General features: G+C 42.9%; 1 protein-coding gene and 1 non-coding gene across 3 annotated transcripts in view; both read right to left on the bottom strand.

The window, feature by feature from the left end:
• Positions 1-18911, bottom strand: part of FANCC (FA complementation group C) — a 213779-nt gene that overhangs the window by 68868 nt on the left and 126000 nt on the right. For both annotated transcript variants that reach the window (XM_025360357.1, XM_025360356.1), the window contains 2 exons: positions 1844-1954; positions 888-952 (listed from right to left, as the gene is read on the bottom strand). In XM_025360357.1, the coding sequence (XP_025216142.1) occupies positions 888-952; positions 1844-1954 (176 nt within the window). The remainder of the gene's footprint in view (positions 1-887; positions 953-1843; positions 1955-18911) is intronic.
• Positions 2304-2410, bottom strand: LOC112608807. Its single transcript, XR_003116091.1, has one exon. It is a non-coding gene; the product is annotated as a small nucleolar RNA U13 (small nucleolar RNA).

Below are 18911 nucleotides of genomic sequence, written 5' to 3'. Positions count from 1 at the left end.
AAGTCTACCTGACATGTAAATAAATAAATCTAAACACTCTCCATATCTCCTATAGTTCTTTTTACATTGCCAAATCCAACATAATGAAGACTTTCTCCAATGTTTTCCTATAATAATTATATATTTAAGGGTTAGGTGCAAAAGATTCCTAAAGGTTGAGGACAAAGACAATTTCTGATAGGACTTGAATTAGCAATAGCTTTACGGGAAAAAAAAAAAAATCAAGTCCCTCAGTCCCAGATTCTCTCGGTTAATGATACGTCAAAAATGAAATGCCCACTAATGAAAACTGAAATTCTTTCACAGACTGAAGAAACATTTGTAATGTGATTAATTGCCTTTTAATTTGTCTGAATCTCTTTGATTTGTTTAGTCTAGATTTTGGAATATCATGTTTCTTAAAATAGGGCATATGTTCACATCAAATGTTGCCTTGTAAATATCCTGACTCTGTGAGAGTGTGCGTGTGTGTGCGCGCGCACGTGCGCATGTGCTGGGAGAAGGCAGAGCCAGGGCAGGCTAGTGTGACAGCACACACTTGCATCTGTGCACATTCTCCTCTTGCAGAGTGAGCAATCCCAGGGTAAAATTAAGTACTGCTCTTTCTTTTGTGCTCCCTACTGTAAATGTAGGGCTTTTTACCTAATGGGCCCACAAAAGACATTGTAGGATTTACTCACTGCTCTGTGAGAGTTGAGAAAATTGTGATTTTTAAAAGAGTTTGAAAAAACTCACCAATTTGCTATGTATTCCACTAAAATAATCTTTCTATATGACATACAACCGTAACTGAACATCCATTTCCTATGAATTATAAAATTTTCCTCTCATAACCAAATTGATACATTTTGAAACCTGAGAAGAAGGATGTTTAGTTTAACACCTACCGCCTTTGAGTGTTAAATCCATTAAGATGATTCTCTCTGAGTTCAGACGCTAATGATAAAACCATCTGTAAAACAAAATCAGTTGCAGGTTAACTCACGCTGCAAACAGGATGACATCAGTTCTATTCTTCTTGGTGTGAGTGATATTTCCGTTGAGATTCTCCCAACCCCCATCTTCTCATGTTTTACTCTGTCAGAGTGAAAAGGAAGCAGTGCCATGTCACATTTACTAATAACTGGGATTTTATGTTTAATGTCTGTAATTCTGCGTTTCTATGTAAGTAATGAACAACAGACAGGTCACTAATTTCCTAAGAATTAAAACAAAATCCATTTAAAGAAAAATTAGTTTGTTTCTTCATTTAAAATTTTCATTTGAAAAAAAAAAAAAAAAGTTTTTCTTGTATAAAGCTTCCAAAACACCAGAATGGTTGGCAAACATTAAAAATCTCATAACATTTTTTAAAAGAGTTACATCAAGATTGTAAGTTAAAATTTCTTACATTTGGCTACAACGTAAGCCAGAAGAAAACAAAGCTTTAATATTAAGAGGTAAATATGTAAAGCTATGTATTCAATTTTCTGTTTTGCTTTAACAAAAAAGTCCAATCAGGTTATTTGAAATACAAGATTCGTCCAACAGCACAAGACTGTGTTTATAATAGCTAAGAAAAGCTCCTCTCCCAAACATCTCTGAGTGAATATGCGAGATGTGTTCCTAGAAAGAGAGGCTGATTGGTTGGTTTGGTAAAACCCTTCCTGATTTCCTTCTTTCTCATAACTTCCCATCTCACATTTCTTCCTTACGTGGCCATACGACTGCCCAAGGTAAGAAGAGATAAACGAAGAAAAGTTAAACGTCTCTTCTGGAAGACTGAAATATTTCCATTTACTCTTTTCGCTGATGGCACATTCAGCATTAAACATTCCAGAAGTGATAAATTTTAAATACTCACATTTTTAAGCAGACCGGGATAGTAATCTATAGGGGCATATCCAAGACCCTGAGTGAAAAGAGCAACTTCTTTATCAAATCTGAGTGCTGAAAGTATATGAGATAATACACCCTAAAAAACATAAACAGAAAAAGTCAACTTCTTTAAAAGTGAATACAAGTGCCTTTTAGGTACAATACCTACAATTTATCTGCAAATGGGAGTGGTCTCTATGAAACAAAAAAATCTGTCAAAGTACCCAATTTACTTTGATTCAAAGCGTAAAAGAGAAATGTTAGCATTAAAGTTAATACATTAAAAAGAAGTCAAGTTAAACAAACATTGACAGTGAAAACGAAAATATATATAATGAATGAGCAGTGCTTTACTTATATTAAGAAAGGAATCTTTATTGCTTTTAAACTCAGTAAAATATGTTTAGCAGCGATGATAAGATCATTTCTTTTTTTTTGTTTTTTGAGGTCAGCTGGGCAATGTGCCGATGTCACACAAGGTTCGAGGGTGGCACATCTCACACACGCACGTGAAACACCCAATCGTGATCATGCTCACAAACTACAAAAGGATCCGGACAATAGAATTTAACGTAAGATAGAGAACATATCACAAATCAGTAGGGAAAGGGCAGATTATGTAATAAGTGGTGCCTCAAAAACTATTTGTAAAAAGAAAAAAAGATTCTCACCGGGTATTATTCATCAAAATACACTCCAGTTTAATGTAAAGAGATAAATGTAAAAATGAAATAATACACAAGAAGAAAATAAGAACATTTTTCAGGTGTCTGAATGAGAAAGAACTCTGAGAACTGAAAATCCTGGGAGAAAATCATCAGGGAAGAGGTTTGGCTGTGCTCAATAAAAATAAAACCTTGTGTTTACCAGAAAGATAGTATGAGCACAAACTAAGAAGAATGTTAACAACAAACAGTACAGATTCTATGTATGTTATCAAATTAATGTACAAAATAAATGACAAACACTAAGAGCGTAACAATGCATATGAATAGATAGTTCACAAGAGAAAACACAAATGGCTAAGAAACACATAAACGAATGTTCGTCCTCAGTAATCAACAAGAGTAAGACACCCGTATGGCACTTTCACTTAAGGAGTTCAAGTTTTTACAGACGTGAATAGCTAATGCTGTACGGGGTTCTGCGAAACAGGTACTCTGTGTGAGCTCCTGGAGGGATGGAAATAGGGTCTCCCACACAGAGTGCAGTTGTGAATGGCACCGAGGGGCCCATGAAGTGTCAGCAGATGCAGCGCAGCCCAGAACCCATCAGGAGGCCTGGACCTCCAGGGGTGTGTCAGGCTAGAAGTTTGTCGCCCGAACAAAGACAGATTACGGGTTAATAGAGGCCCTGCCTTATAGAAAGCAACTTGAAAAAAACATATTAAATGTCTTCAAAATATTCAGAACCTTTGATATATGTGGCATACATTTAAGGAAATAAATGCAAGTATGATGACAGGAACTATGCTCAAAGATGTTTACTGTAGTGGTTATTTCTTATATAGTAAAAATTATCTAACAGTAGGGAATGATGAATATCCTTATACAGTGGCTCACTGTAAGCCACTAACATGTTTATAAAGGAGCCAGGCATGGTGGCTCACACCTGTAATCACAGCACTTTGGAAGGTCGAAGCAGGCAGATCACTCGAGCCCAGGAGTTCGGGACCAGACTGGGCAACACGGAGAAACCTGAACTCTACAAAAAAATACAAAAAATTAGCTGGGCATGGTGGTGCACACCTGTGGTCCCTGCTACTCAGGAGGCTGAGGCAGGAGGATCGCCTGAGGCAGGAGGACCGCCTAAGCCCCAGAAATTGAGGCTCTGCACTACAGGCTGGGAGTTGGAGTGAGACCCTGTCTCCAACGAAAAGAAGTTTATGAATAATTTTAATAGTATTTAAAATGGTTATACTATTAAATGAAGAAAGATGTAAAATGTTATACTCAGAAATGATCTCATCAATATAAAAATAATCCATACATAAGAATGGAAAAACAATGGAAGAAAATACCACTGTCTGAGTCCGTCTGTGTTGCTAGAGCAAAATACCTCGGACGGGGTCACTGACAAGAGCAGAACTTTATGTCTCAGTTCTGGAGGCTGGAAGTCCAGGACCAAGGAGCTGGCAGGCTCAGTGTCTGGTGAAGGCTTCCAAGGTGATGCCCTGTTGCTGTGTCCTCTAAAGGGGACGGACACTATGAATGCTGTGTCTTCATATGGTGAAAGGGACACAAGGGCAAAAGGGCCCAGGGCACTCTCTCCACCTCTTATAAAATCACCAATCCCATTCATGAGAGCTTTGCCCTCATGACTTAATCACCTCCCAAAGCCCCTCTTAATATTATCACATTGGTGATTACGTTTCAACACATGGATTTTAGGGAATATATTTAGATCACAGCTATCACCAAATGTTAGCAGTTTCTAGGGTGGTGCTAGAGACCCATAATAGTGCCACCCTAGATACTGTTAACATTTATATTATTTCATATATATATATGTGTGTGTGTGTGTATATATATATATATATTTTTTTTTCTTCTTTCTACTTTAGTATGTTTCCTTGCCTCCCATACATGTATGTGCCTCTTTTAATACCAGGAAAAAATATTTTTTGAAAAAGTTTTATTTGGAAATACTCGGTTTTTTTTAAAAAGTCCTATACTGCATTTTGTGGTAACACATTACGAGATAAAATGAATTTGCATCTGTGCATATAAATGTATGTATGTAACTTCATACACAAATACTTGGAGATGACAGTCTAATCTGAGGTGGAGGCTAAGGGTGCCTCAGTGATGGGCAGGTAGGCTCCATGGACCCCGACGACAAGCACGTGGCACACATACCAGTGACACTCTGGGTGGTTACCACTATCATGGTGGTCATTTCAATTTCACCATAAAATATCTCACACATCCAAAAAGACACAAAATATTATGTCAAATTCCACAAACCTTCAAGCTTCATCAGTAAAGCATTAGAAATACAGAAGCCTTCTATGCCCTCTGCCCTTCCTCACCATGATTCAACAGCAGTCTCTACCCCTGGGGGAAACTCTACCCTGAATCCGGGATGCAGCCTTTTGTGAGGATCATGTACTTTCTCCCTGTGAGCTCAGACCTGCCTCCGTATCCTTAAAAGAGAATCCAGGCAACACTCCTAAGTCATGTTAAGTGGAAACCTGCCATTCCTACATTATATCCTATCTACAGTTTTCAAATTAGAATTGCAAGTTAACAAAGTAGCTTTAAAATATTACTTCTCAGTAGACGACATTCACGATTAATAAAAACAACAACAAACCCCCCAGCAGTGTGTACTACATGATTTACAAAACAATGAATCCACTGGAAAGGGGGAAAACAGGAACCTTACAGGGCTAGAGTGAAGCTTTTCTAAGGTAGAGAGAAGGGTGGAGCCACTTGCTTGTTATTGTTTTTCCCTCTTTCAGTTCAAATCTGCCCCAAATACAGAAAGCAAACAGAAGCGGACCATAGCCCCAAGGGAGTTCGTCTCCATGTTGGTGTGGTCTTTTTCAACACCAAGGGCAACCTGGGAGAGAGAGGGGGGGAGCGGCTGTGGCTGGGCAGAGCCAGGGAGCCCAGGTACAAGCCAGCGTGCCATCTGTGGAGGGCGATGGTGCTTTCCACCAGCCGCGCTTACTGCTGGACTCCACTGAACTTCTGAAGGGAGAAGGTGGGGCCTGCACAGCAGGGAGAGCGCTTGGTGCTCTTGGCAAGCCAGTGTGGGGCCTGAACCCCCAGCGAGGTGCAGGGCAGGTGTTCTGGGAAAAGGGAAAGCCCGGCCAGGCCTGGCCAGCCATATGTCCAATCCACACGGAGGTGTCTGAATCAGACCCAGGCAGAGAGTCAGACCCAGGCAGAGCAGGAGGACTTGGATTGGAAACCAGGCGGTCTCCAAGTCGGCAGCAGTCTGGGTTTTCACGGAGCAGGTCAGTCTGATGCTAGGTGAGGGGAGGGCAGTGTCCGAAGAATGCAACCTTCTACTCAGAAACCAGACTTCTGCATTCTATTTAACACACATTTAAAGCACTTCCTACACACCAGGCGCTGTTCTAAGCAGATTACAAGTAGCAACTCATTGAATCCTCACAGCCTATGGGTAGGTAGTTACTGAATTTGGGTTAAAGAGGAGGAAATCAAGACAGTTGAAGCAGCCTGCCCAAGGTTAGTTATGTACTCTACGGCCAGACTCATAATGAACCTCCCCACATCCACTGTCCATGAGACTGCCGGGATAGTTTTTAGCAATGCACATCTGAACGCTCTCAGTCTGAGACCCTTTCGGCTTCCAGTTACTCTTACTGTGAAGCCCACATTTCTCAGAGTGAAGCAGCCTGGCCCACCACCGCACCCCACACCCGGCTTCACTGCTCCTTACTAGCCTGTCTGCGACCCTGGAGGGCCACAGGCTTTCTGGGCCATCAGGACTTTAGTATGTCCGATTCCCTCTGCCTGGGGAGCTCTCCTATGCCCCTCACTTGTGAGAAGTGACTTCTTGAAGGAATTCTAGCAACTGTGACAACTAAAATTTACCAGTGCTTACAATGTGTGAGGCACTATGTTCTCTAAGTATAGCATCTCACTGAAAACCCCAGGTTCAGTTTTTAATCAAATTCAATTAAGCAAAGTTTCAAATAAGCCACCCATAAACAGATGGCTACTGTTACTATACAATCCACCCTCAAACAATTAGAGTGCAAGGCGCTACAGACCCAGTTGGGATGGAAAGTAAGGTAGTATGCAATTGAAGGAAGCCAGTTTTGAGCAGTAACAGCTAAGGGTCAGTTAAGATTGTAGAGTTAAACAAAGCCATGCCCAGGCTTCCCCCTAACCCACAGCCTCCCAGAAGCACTCATACCCTGGGCCTGGGACCAGCTCACGGAAGGTGACTTCCCAATACTGCATGAGCTCTGTCTTGACATTTGATTTCAGAGGCTGAGATGAGAGATCGTAAATAATTCCTAAGTAATGTTTAAAATAGCCACAAATAGTTCCCTAGATACTACAGTCATGTATCACTTAACAACTGGGGTACATCCTGAGAAATGCGTCGTTAGGCAGTTTCTTGGCATGCGAACATCACAGAGTATACTTACATGAACCCAGACGGCTCAGCCTGCTGCACACCTAGGCTACACGGGAGAGCCTATTGCTCCTGGCCTACAAACCTGTGCAGCATGGGACTGTACAGAATACTGTAACACTGTGATCTAAACCTATCTAAATGTAGAAAAGGTACAGTAAAACTATGGTATAACATGGAAAAAATGGTACACCTGTATAGGACACTTCCCATGAATGGAGCTTGCAGGACTGGAAGTTGCTCTGGATGAGTCAGCGGAGCGTGAATGTGAAGGCCGAAGACATGACTGTACGCCACTGTAGACTTTACAGCACTGTACACTTAGGCTACACTAAATTCATAAAAACACATGTTTCTTTCTTCAGCAATAAACTCTTCTTAGCTTACCACAACTTTCGAATTTGATAAACCTTTTATTTTTGTTGAACTTTTGGACTATTAAAATCAACACTTAGCCTAAAACACACTGCACAGCTGTACAAAAATATTTTCTTTCCCTATATCCTTACACTATAAGCTTCTAATTTTTTTTTTTAACTTTTTAAACTTTTTTGTTAAAAACTGAGGCACACTGCCACCCAGACACTTGTCCTGGTCACTTCAACCCCTGGCTCACTGTTGTGCCAGTGTGAATGCAAACCCTGCTCTCTGGCTGCCAAGCATGGATGTGGCCAGGACAGCAAATCAAGCATTCAAGCTCCAGGCAAGAGGTCTGCGCAGGTTCCCAAATAGGCTTTCCAGAATTTCCCCAAGATACTGAGACTCAGCCCCTTCCAGGCCTCACTGCCAAAGAGAATCAGAGAGGATCGGGGAGCCATCCAGACTCTCCAGCCCAAGCTTGAAGCACACAGCCCAACACAAATTTGTAAACTTTCTTAAAACAGTATGAGATTTTTTTTTGCCTTTTTTTTTTTTTTAGCTCATCAACTATCATTAGTGTTAGTGTATTTAATGTGTAGACCAAGACAATTCTTCCAATGTAGCCCAGGGAAGTCAAAAGATTGGACACCCTGCTCTAGCCTCGTCTGTAGTGAAAATGGACTTGTACCCAAAGAGGCAACTCACTGTCCACAAGGACACCATTCCAGATGCTGACCATCAAGCTCCTGCTTCCCTGGAACAGACCTTATCTGAGTCCCGTCAGAGCCCACATTGTCCGCCAGCCTCTGACGTCCAGACATGTGCCAGAACAGCCCCTCAGAGCTGTCTTGATGAGATGGGACGAGGGGTGGTAGAGATTCAGGTTCAGAACGGCTGCCTTATCCCTCCCTTCTGAGAGGTCTGTACCTGCTGGTTGGAGCCCTCACCCCTTAGAAGGCTTGGCCCATGTGCCAGGAAGTGCCCCTAAAAGGACCTTCTGGTCCCTCTTCCTCCTCTGAGGCGAGTGCCCTGGAATGAGACCGTCTGTGCTGGGGAACACAACCTCCATTCGTACAACCAGGCCGACTGGCGCCCTGATGTCCGGAGGCAGGAAGAGACGCAGCACCCAGCTTGTGTCTGTGCATCTGTGTTTCTCCAGCTGTGGTACCTGTGCAAGCAGTGGAACCCCAAAGAACACTGGGTGGTCAACACACAGACACGGCGCCTAATGCAAGTGTGTAAGTTTAAGTTGAATATAAAATGGGACTTACAATGTCATATAAAAATGTTACTTACTTTTATAAGAAAATTGAGTTAAATTTCGTAAGGGCGTTAAAATACAATTTTAATAGGAAGCTATGAAAATTATCTACACTTGGTGTACAAATGACTGAATTTTGGGTAACTCTGTAAAAGCCGCTTATGGGTATAAAGAGGGGTCTGTCACTTACTTTATAAGACATCCACTTCCAAATCTGTGCTGTTTTTAACCAGTGCCCTCTGGTGAAACTAACATTTCTTAGCCTGAAAGAACATTTCCATGGAAACGGTAATAGGGATTTCGCTAATTTTGGATTAAAATCATTATAAAATGGTTTGGTTGGTTTATGCTCTTGTTAACCAAATGCTCCTACAGATAGCATATTGCACATGTGTCTTGATGTGCTCTTGCATCTAAGGTCAATTTCCCTTATTCATCAAATTTTATTTACTTTAGATAAAAGAGACCTTGTAGTTAGCATGTACTCTATGAATCTGTACTTGGTTAGAAATACAAATTCTCAGACAAAACCCAGACCTATTTTATTAAAATCTGGATTTAAAATAATATTTCCAGGTGATTCACATGCACATTAATGACTGTTACTAGCTCTATCGCCCACGCTGGAGTACAATGGCACAATTTCGGCTCACTGCAACCTCTGCCTCCCAGGCTCAGGTGATGCTCCTGCCTCAGCCTCTGGAGTAGCTGGGATTACAGGCACCGGCCACCACGCCCGGCTAATTTTTGTATATTTAGTAGAGATGGGGATTCACCATGTTGGCCAGGCTGGTCTCAAACTCCTGGCCTCAAGTGATCTGCCCACCTCAGCCTCCCAAAGTGCTAGGATTGCAGGTGTGAGCCACCGTGCCCGGCCGGTATTCTATTCTTAAGAGGAGAAAAAGTTATATGGGTGTACTGATTTGTCAAAAAGGTACAGTTAAGAGTATACATTTCAATGCACATACATCTTATAAAAATAACAAAAAATAATAATAAAGAGATGGGGAATGAGCCGAAGTATAGATGAAGCAGAAACAGCACATGATGAGTTGTTGTTGAGGCTGAGTGTCAGATCTATTATATCATTTTGTTAATTTTGTATATGTTTAAAATGTTCTGTAATAAAACACTTGTATAAAAAGACAAAGCTTATCTATAACACTAGCTCTTAAGATTGTGGCTACCTTTGGAGAGGAAGAAGGAAGAAAGCGAAGTCAGAAGCACGAACAAGGCTGGTTCTATCTTGTGGTTACAAAAATGTATTTGCCTTGTGATAATTCACTGAGCTTTATCTTAATGCTTTGTGCATGTGCTTCTGTATGCATATTATGTATCAATAAAAATTTAAATACTAAAGAGAAAAACTGAAGTACACACATTAGCTGAGGCCTACACAGCGTCAGGTAATTAACATCACTGTCTTCTGCCTCCACACTAGAAGGTCTTCAGGGGCAGTAACAATAACGTATGTGGAGCTATCACCTCCTGTAATCACAATGTCTTCTTCCGGAACGAACACCTCCTGAAGAACCCGCCTAAAGCTATTTTACAGTTGACTTTTTTTTTTAACTTTTAATTTTTTTTTTTTTTGAGACAGGGTGTTGCTCTGTCACCCAGGCTGGCGATCATAGTTCGCTGCAACTTTGAACTCCTGGGCTCAAGCAATCTTCCCGCCTCAGCCTCTGGAGTACTTGAGACTACAGGCATGTGCCACCACGCCTGGCTTATTTATTTCATTTTATTTTATTTTATTTTTGTAGAGGCAGGGTCTCAGTATGTCACTCAGGCTGGTCTCAAACTCCTGGCCTAAAGTTATCCTTCCACCTTGGTCTCCCAAAGCACTGGGATTTTAGGCATGAGCCACCACATCTGGCCAACTTTTTTTTTTTTTTTTAAATAAGTAGTACGCTCTAAATAACAAGTATAAGTATGTTAAATACATAAACCAGTAACATAGCCATTTATTATTATCAAGTAATCATGTATATATATAATTGTATGTGCTATACTTTCATATGACTAACAGCACAGGATATTTGTTTACCTAGAATCACCACAAACATGTGAACAATGTGTTATGTTACATTACACCTATGATGTCCCTAGGTCATAGACACTTTCCAGCTCCATTATAATCTTATGAGACCACCATTGTACATGCAGGTTGTTGCTGACCAACATGTCATTATAAGGCACATGACTATATTTCCAATGTCCGCATTGCACGAGCTGACTTTAACATATAATGTCGTGGAAAAACGAAAATACAGTATCTCATTTATCTGCAAGGGATACACTCCAAGACCCTCAGTGGATGCCAGAAACCTTGAATGGTACCTAACCTTTCTCTCTCCTCTGTGTGTGTGTGCGCGCACATTGTGTGTGTGTGCGCACATTGTGTGTGTGTGTGCACATTGTGTGTGTGTGTAAATATATAAAACAAAATTACATATTTTAACTAACTTTTTCCATAATAACCCTAATATAAGTGGCTATGAAGTGCCACAAGAGTTTTTTCCCTGAATAAAATAAGGGTTAAGTCCTAGAAACAATATACAGAGGCCAGTATACGGTTACATAGTTTTGAAACAGATACCTCAAACTTTGGTCCCCTAAATTTTTATTTTAAAGTAAACTTAAATATTGATGAGCATTTCTCATTGCTAAGAATAATTTTTTTTACTGCCACCTAGTGGCAAATAGTCTAAACACAAAACCATTAAAGATTAGGCACTGGCTCTTGGACAAAAATAAATTTCTATAGTCATACAATAATAGGTTCTTTTTCAAATGCTGGCAAAGCAATCTTGGAGATCCTTTACTCTAACTCCCTCATTTTACTAATGAAGCACTGAGTTTCTAAATATACAAATCAGTAATTAAGGAAAGGATGTGCATATAAATGAATAGGTTCAGACATAAAGACGTACAGATATTATCACCCTGACCATTGATAGAAAATCTTCCATGGGTAGAAAGTATGGGAACTAACACAGCTGTACCTAAAATGATTTTAAGCCCAATTTCGATTCATGTAAAAGTTAAGAATGAAACACTGCTCATGTGTGAAAAGCCATTGAACATGCTAAGATCATGGGGGTGAACTTTCCTAAGAAGGCAAGTTTTTTTGTTTTTTTTTTTTTTTGAGACAGAGTCTCGCTCTGTCGCCCAGGCTGGAGTGCAGTGGCCGGATCTCAGCTCACTGCAAGCTCCGCCTCCCGGGTTCCCGCCATTCTCCTGCCTCAGCCTCCCGAGTAGCTGGGACCACAGGTGCCCGCCACCTCGCCCGGCTAGTTTTTTGTATTTTTTAGTAGAGACGGGGTTTCACCGTGTTCGCCAGGACGGTCTCGATCTCCTGACCTCGTGATCCACCCGTCTCGGCCTCCCAAAGTGCTGGGATTACAGGCGTGAGCCACCGCGCCCGGCCGAAGGCAAGTTTTAAATAAAGCAGAGGGAAATCCACTGCCCTTGCTTTCGGGTGCTGTTAGTTGTCCTCGCCTCACTGTGTCTGCTCCCTCGTGTAACAGGCAGAACATTCACAGGCAGGCTGGGAAAGCTGGAGCGATGCGCTGTGGTCTGCAACATGGTACGGGTGTGGAAGACGGGCTGTGGGTTTTGCTCAGGCAAAGGGCTAGGAGAGCCAAACTGTGGTCAATATTCTCAAACTGAGACAGAGCACATATATTGTGCTTCTCTAAACAATTTCTTCATCTCATCATTAAAGTCTTTTAGAATTTCCACCACTTAGGTCTCCACGGCATATCTCTTTATACAAAATATACAAAAAAAAAAAAGGTGTTGGCCGGGCGCGGTGGCTCACGCCTGTAATCCCAGCACTTTGGGAGGCCAAGGCGGACGGATCACAAGGTCAGGAGATCGAGACCATCCTGGCTAATACGGTGAAACCCCATCTCTACTAAAAATACAAAAAATTAGCCCGGCATGGTGGCGGGCGCCTTTAGACCCAGCTACTTGGGAGGCTGAGGCAGGAGAATGGCATGAATTTGGGAGGCGGAGCTCGCAGTGAGCTAAGATCACGCTACTGCACTCCAGCCCAGGCAACAGAGCAAGACTCCGTCTCAAAAAAAAAAAAAAAAAAAAAAGGGTGTATATAAATAGGGATCCATTATTTATTCATTCAACAAACAGGTTGAGGATGGTCTGCTTTCAAGCCACTCTCCTGGGACCACTGGGGTGAGAAGCCCTGCAGCCTGGTGAAGGGTGCTGCAGGTGGTAACAGCCAGCACGAGAGCCAGCTCGCTAAGTGCTGGAATGACTCTTGGTGAGGCAGCTGCTGTGGGAACAGAGCAAGGAGAGATGAATTCCAACTGCTGGGTTTTGGGGTGCTCCCAAAGACAATGGCATCTGAGCTGATTCTGAGGGCTGGGGAAGAAGACAAACCGGAGGAGGGAGAGGCGAGGGGAAGAGAGAAAGTGCACGTGTGATGTGGCTGGGACAGAGGAAGGTGACTGGGGAGGGAGTAGAGAAAAAAGGTGGGAAAACCTCTCCTGTCACCCGCTAAGGCTCCCGGCCCCCACTCCAGCCCCTACATGGCCTCGGCCCGCCTGGGCAAACTCACTTCCCCTGCCTTTCTCTTTCATCCCTGTGACTTGGTGACATCAGACTCCTGGCTGGTCACCAAATTCACCCAGCCCCTTCCCACCTCCAGACCATTTCCCTCGTCTGAGACACCCAACAACCTCCCCGCCCCCATCTCTAGCTGCCAAAATCACACCCGTCTTTCAAAACTCACCTTTCTCCAGGATTCCTGTTCTAGTTCTCGACTGGGCAACATGTCGCTCTGAACTCTCTGTGGTCCCTCCCTTGTGTTTTTCTCGCTGGCACCTTCGAAAGTCACCTTGCAGTGTGACGGTGAGCCTGCTCTCCTCTGCCCACCGCTACATGCAGGCACTGCACGGCAGGCACTGCCTCGCCATCCCTCAGTCCCAGCACAGCTGTGACCCACACAACAGTCGTTCAATAAAGACCAGCTGAGTCAAAGCCAAGGGCATGGATTGCCCTCTTACAGCTACTGAAGAACATAATCGCTACAGGATTCCCTCGTGACCTCGTTATAGGCGAACACAAGTTTTCTTTTTCACAGTTTGCTTTCCTAAGTTGCAGGTCATAAAATACCCACAGAAAACTGGGAAAACATGACATGGCTATGTGCTTTTACTTCAAAGACATTAACTCATGTTGGTAACACTGACCAGAACCTGCACACCATGAGGATGTACATCATTGGCTAAGGTGTTGCTTTGGCGCCACTCAGCTCGCAGTAACCTTCGGGTGCTGGGGTAATAGAACATCCAGGACGGACAGGAAAAGCAGAAGCAAAGGACCATCTTTGCTGAAAGGGGTTCTGGGAAATTCAGCCTCAGCTGTATGTAAATAGAAGTTATAATGCATATCTACATACTTAAAAACATTTTTTCCTGCAAACCTGGTTAGTAAAACAAAGCTTCTGTTAGTTCCATCCGATATACTCAATTATTTTTGGCCCCCCAAAATGTATTTCTCAGGTATAAATCAGCCTCTTTCTTCAAACCAGTCTGCTCAGTCCTGGGTCTGTGGCCCTGCTGCCACGTCGAATACCTGGAGGGCTCTCTGGCCATGACCATATAAAATACTTGTGCCCAAATGCTGAATTAGTTGCTTCTCCCTCCCCACCTCTGCTTTTTAAAAAACGTTTCCATGGCATTTTATGTAAACATCTAGTAAAAAAATTTTTGTTGTTACACTGGAATTCTTTGTTTACTTAATAACAAAATGCCCAAACCGACTAAATTACCTGCAAATGACTTCTATTTTTCTAAATTAAATACCACGGTGAAAATTGGCCAATTTTCTTATAACACAATTTTAAATTATCACTTCATCCTGCCAACAAAGACAAACTAGAAATCAGAACAACTCATAAGCAGCACCTACATTTGCTTCACTGAAAAAGGAAAGAAAAGTCCTCTACAGAGTGAGACGGACCAGCACTCCCCGGCGCAGCGTTACACGACAAGACAGCAGAGAAGACTCGTGTTACAAAACGTTAACAATACATGCAAAAGGTCTGCACAAAGGAAGACCTTGTGATCTTAGCAAGAAAAATTCAATGTCACAAAGATGTCAGTTCTCTGGCACAGAAACTCAATGCAGTACCAGTAACAATTCCAAATACGGTTTTTGGTGGAACTTCAGAAGCTTTTCCAAAATTCACACGGAGAAGCAAGGGGCCAAGAACAGCACATGCTAAGAGAAAGAAGAACATTACAGAAATAAACAGGCAGCATGATTCTGTTTATATAAAGTTCAAAAGCAGGCACTAAAGGAGATGTGGTTCACGGACACACACACGAGTGGTAGACGTGCAAATCCCTCCAATCACCTCTGGCTGAACGTCCTAACGGTACCAAGTAGAGTAAAGCGAATCAGATACTTCACACTATCGTATTCTGTGCCTGTTAGTCTGAAGCCACCTATAATACTGAGCTGTCTCAGGAAGGAAATGTTCTTGTAACATGGTTTCACTGGTAACTCTTTTCAAATCTGAAATCTTTAATATCTGAAATGATAAAGAATTTCTTTCCATATTATGACATACAGTGCATACCCATTGGTTGGTGATAAAACTATTACAGAAATAAGATACAAATTGCTTGAAAAGGTATTTGGAATTTTATAAGTTAAAAAAGTCTTTCAATCTCCTATTTCTTTGTTACTTACAAATTAAGAATTAAAAGATATTCCAACATGCAAATAGCACTCTTTGCACTAGAATAATCTACAATTGAAATGCAGAAGTCAGTCCTAAATTAAAGGTATGGTTTTACTTTTACTACTTTCTTTCTGAAAATCAGGCATGTTTAAGTTAATTTAAAATCATTTTGAGAAAAAAGGAGTAATTATCTTCATTACAAATGTTTGTGATCATGCATCCTTTAGTGAAGTAACAATGAATGGTTGGACTTCTTTGGGCATGAAGACAGTCTAAGCTTAGGGCCTAGACCTTATTTCCTTCCAACACAAAGACGGCAGTCTGAGTAAATTAACCTAAGCAGTGACACAGGAAACAAATCATGCCCAATTCCCAACCTCGAACCCAACAACTTGCTTCCAACAGCCAATGGTCTTCCTTATACTCTTATTAGGGCACAGCAGATTCCATCTAACAGATCTACAATTACCACAGTTCCTTTTAATCCAGTTCAGTGATTTCCAGATTTACAGAATCCGTATCTACCTAAGCCTAAGTGGACAAAGTATAATTCGGCAAACAATTCCGCACTGCAGGAAAAAATAACCATATAAAACATGTATTCGGGGACAAACATGGTTAGGAAGCAAAATTCAACAAGTAGTCGTTGACAATTTGGCCTCTTTCATAAACCACACTTTGAGATGTATAAAAGTATTGCTAATTTCAAATCAAAGAAGCAGCCAAGTCTAATTAAATTTTTCCTCAGAAAATCTGAAATCCTACCATATGTTTAAAATTGACTTACTATTCAGCACTCTTGTTTTAGTTTTTTAGGAGATGGGCTCTTGCTATGTTGCCCAGGCTGCTCTGGAGCTCCTGAGCTCAAGGGCAATGTTCACACCTCTGCCTCCCAAGTATGCACTCTGTGGGTGGGGCCCTAGAATCTGCTTCTCCAACAGGAGCACCACCCACCCCACTGCACCAAAGGTTGGTGTTGATAAGCTTACATATTGATCAAGCCCCTTAACAGGGCTGTTGAAACACCAAACACCATTAAGGTAAGTAGGTTTAAATCAATCACATTTTCTCAATATGCTGTCACCATTGACATTGTGGGCCTGACAATTCCTTGTTGCAGGTGCCTGACCTGTGCATTACTGCCTTCTACCCCCTTAATGCCAGGAGCCCCCCTCACAAGTTGTGACAACCACACATCCCCAGACATTGCTCAAATCCCCTCGGCAGCAAACGTGCCTCAGCTGAGCAGCTCTTGTTGAAACGCACATCCATTTTTAGAACAGAGTTTGGATTACAGTTTTTGAACATTCATCTGGTCTTTGGGATAAAGACAGATATTGGCAACATAAAGGAGACTTGTGTGGCTGATACAGAAACACTCCAGGAGTTATTATCATGTGAAGAAAGCAAGTCACAGAGTAGCAGAGTCAGTGTAATTCCACCTATGTGAAAACAAACATAAAACAAAGTTTTTCCATATATAAAGGCAAAGAAGACTGCAAGAATCTGCACAGCCCACTGATATCAGGTTACTTCTCCGGAGGCTTTTGAGGTTGGGGGCAGACTGCTGTGCTTGGACTGTTGGATTTTTTTTTTGAGAAGTAGTCTCAATCTATTGTCCAGACTGGAGTGCAGTGGCACGATCTCAGCTCACAGCAACCTCCACTCCCGGGTTCAAGCAATTCTCCTGCCTCAGCCTCCTGTGTAGCTGGGATTACAGGCATGCGCCACCACGCCCGGCTGATTTTTGTATTTTCAGTAGAAACGGAGTTTCACCATATTGACCAAGCTGCTCGTGAACTCCGGACCTCAAGTGATGCACCTGCCTCAGCCTTCCAAAGTGCTGGGATTACAGGCATGAGCCACTGTGCCCGGCCTTAGGATAATTTTCAAAAACAGTGTTAGGTCTCCACCTCTGTAAAATGTAGATGATAAAACTGACTTTGAGGAAGTTCACAGAAGTGAGTGAGGCACAAGCACGGGAAGCAGCGAGCATAACGCGCTCCCAGCACATCTCAGCACATCTCCCATCTCCCATCTGATGCTGCTGCATCTGAAGTTGCAGTTCGGGCGAGCATGGAGTATAATCTGATAACTGCATAACCCCAGTTCCTGGGTTCTGGATTCCTCTAACCTTCTCCCTTCTTCCTCTTCATGGTCACTGCCAAGGCCCACCTCCTGCCCTCTGGCTCGTCTCCAGTGCCTGCTCCTGCATTCACTCACCTGACCATATCATCTCTAGGTCTGCCACAAATGTATGCAGAGGCCCAGAACGAGCCAAGGGTGAAAACCGGAGTGCCTAAGTCAGTGTTTCTCAGGATGTGATGTGCAGAGACCTCAATCTGAATTATCCTGCAGACCACCTTGGTCCCACCCAGCCCACTGAGTCCAAACCTCTGGCGTGGGGCCTAGAATCTGCTTCTCCAACAGGACCAACACCCCCTCCCCACTGCACTGTAAAGTCTGGGGCTCACCAGCCACAGATCTGACTCTAGCTCAAATGCCATGTCTTTATCTCCTGTGCACTAGGGAAAGAACCAGCAGAGGACAGCAAGGGAGAAGCCCAGGTCATCCTGTGACCTCCCCACCTTTGCTGGAGTGACCCCTTCCTCTGGTTCAAAATCTCCAACAACAGGGTGCAGACATGCCCCAGACCACCGTGTGTGGTGAGATTACTTGAGGACCTGAGGTAGAACACTTTCCGGATGGAAATGCCTCAAGACTTGGAGTCAGACCCATTTACGTTCACTGAGTAGTTCTGCCTCTCAGCGAAGAAATCACTTACTGTCACTACACGTCAGCGTCTTCTTTTGAAATGAAGAAAATGAAACCTCTCAAGGTGAGGAGGTCTGAAAGAAGCCATGTGTGTAAATCGCCGGCTAGAGCTCTGGCTCATCGTAGGTGCGAAACACCTAGTTTTCACGGTTCAGCGCCAGAGCTGTTCCTCTGACACAGGCCAAATGTCTAAAACCCGTCCTCATTAGGGGGAGAAAAAGGTCTTTAAGTCTTCTGATTCATCATTCTGTTGGCATACACAGCAAGCACCGATCACTGCCAGTACTGAACCGAACTCTTCCGTCTCCCACGAGAGATCTGATCTCACGGTCTCTCCCCGGGGTTCTTCTTCCCAGGCTCCCAGGAAGGCAAGTGTCACGCCACGACTGCCACAGCTTCGGGAGGCACGCAGCGCGTGGGTTAACGCGGCCCGCTCCAGGAAGAGCTCCCGTAGGCTCTTGCCACTGCCTCCAAACACGACTTCATATTGAAAACACCACACCCCAGCACCATCATTACCCCCGGGGAGAAGACACAAGAAGTCAGAAGGAACCACAAGCCCAGAATTCACACTGCTTGGTCCCATAAAGAAGGTCAGGAGTTCCTAGAAGGGATAAATTTCCATCCAGTGAAATGCAAAATATTTGCTTTCCTTGGTACGTATTGCTCCTGTCCATAATTTCAAATCTTCCTACTTGGTAAACCTTATCATCCTTCAGTGGTGGTCACAGGACAGTCTGAAACAGGTCAGTGTTTGTGTGTGTTTTCTCAGTAACTTCTCTGTTAGTTTCCCATTAACTTTTACTTCCTGCAGTTTCTCGTTCC

Source organism: Theropithecus gelada, chromosome 15 (genome assembly GCF_003255815.1).
Source record: "Theropithecus gelada isolate Dixy chromosome 15, Tgel_1.0, whole genome shotgun sequence".
Classification (NCBI taxonomy): domain Eukaryota; kingdom Metazoa; phylum Chordata; class Mammalia; order Primates; family Cercopithecidae; genus Theropithecus; species Theropithecus gelada.
The sequence above is the reverse complement of the archived record's forward strand: the minus strand, read 5'-3'. Positions and strand labels throughout refer to the sequence as shown.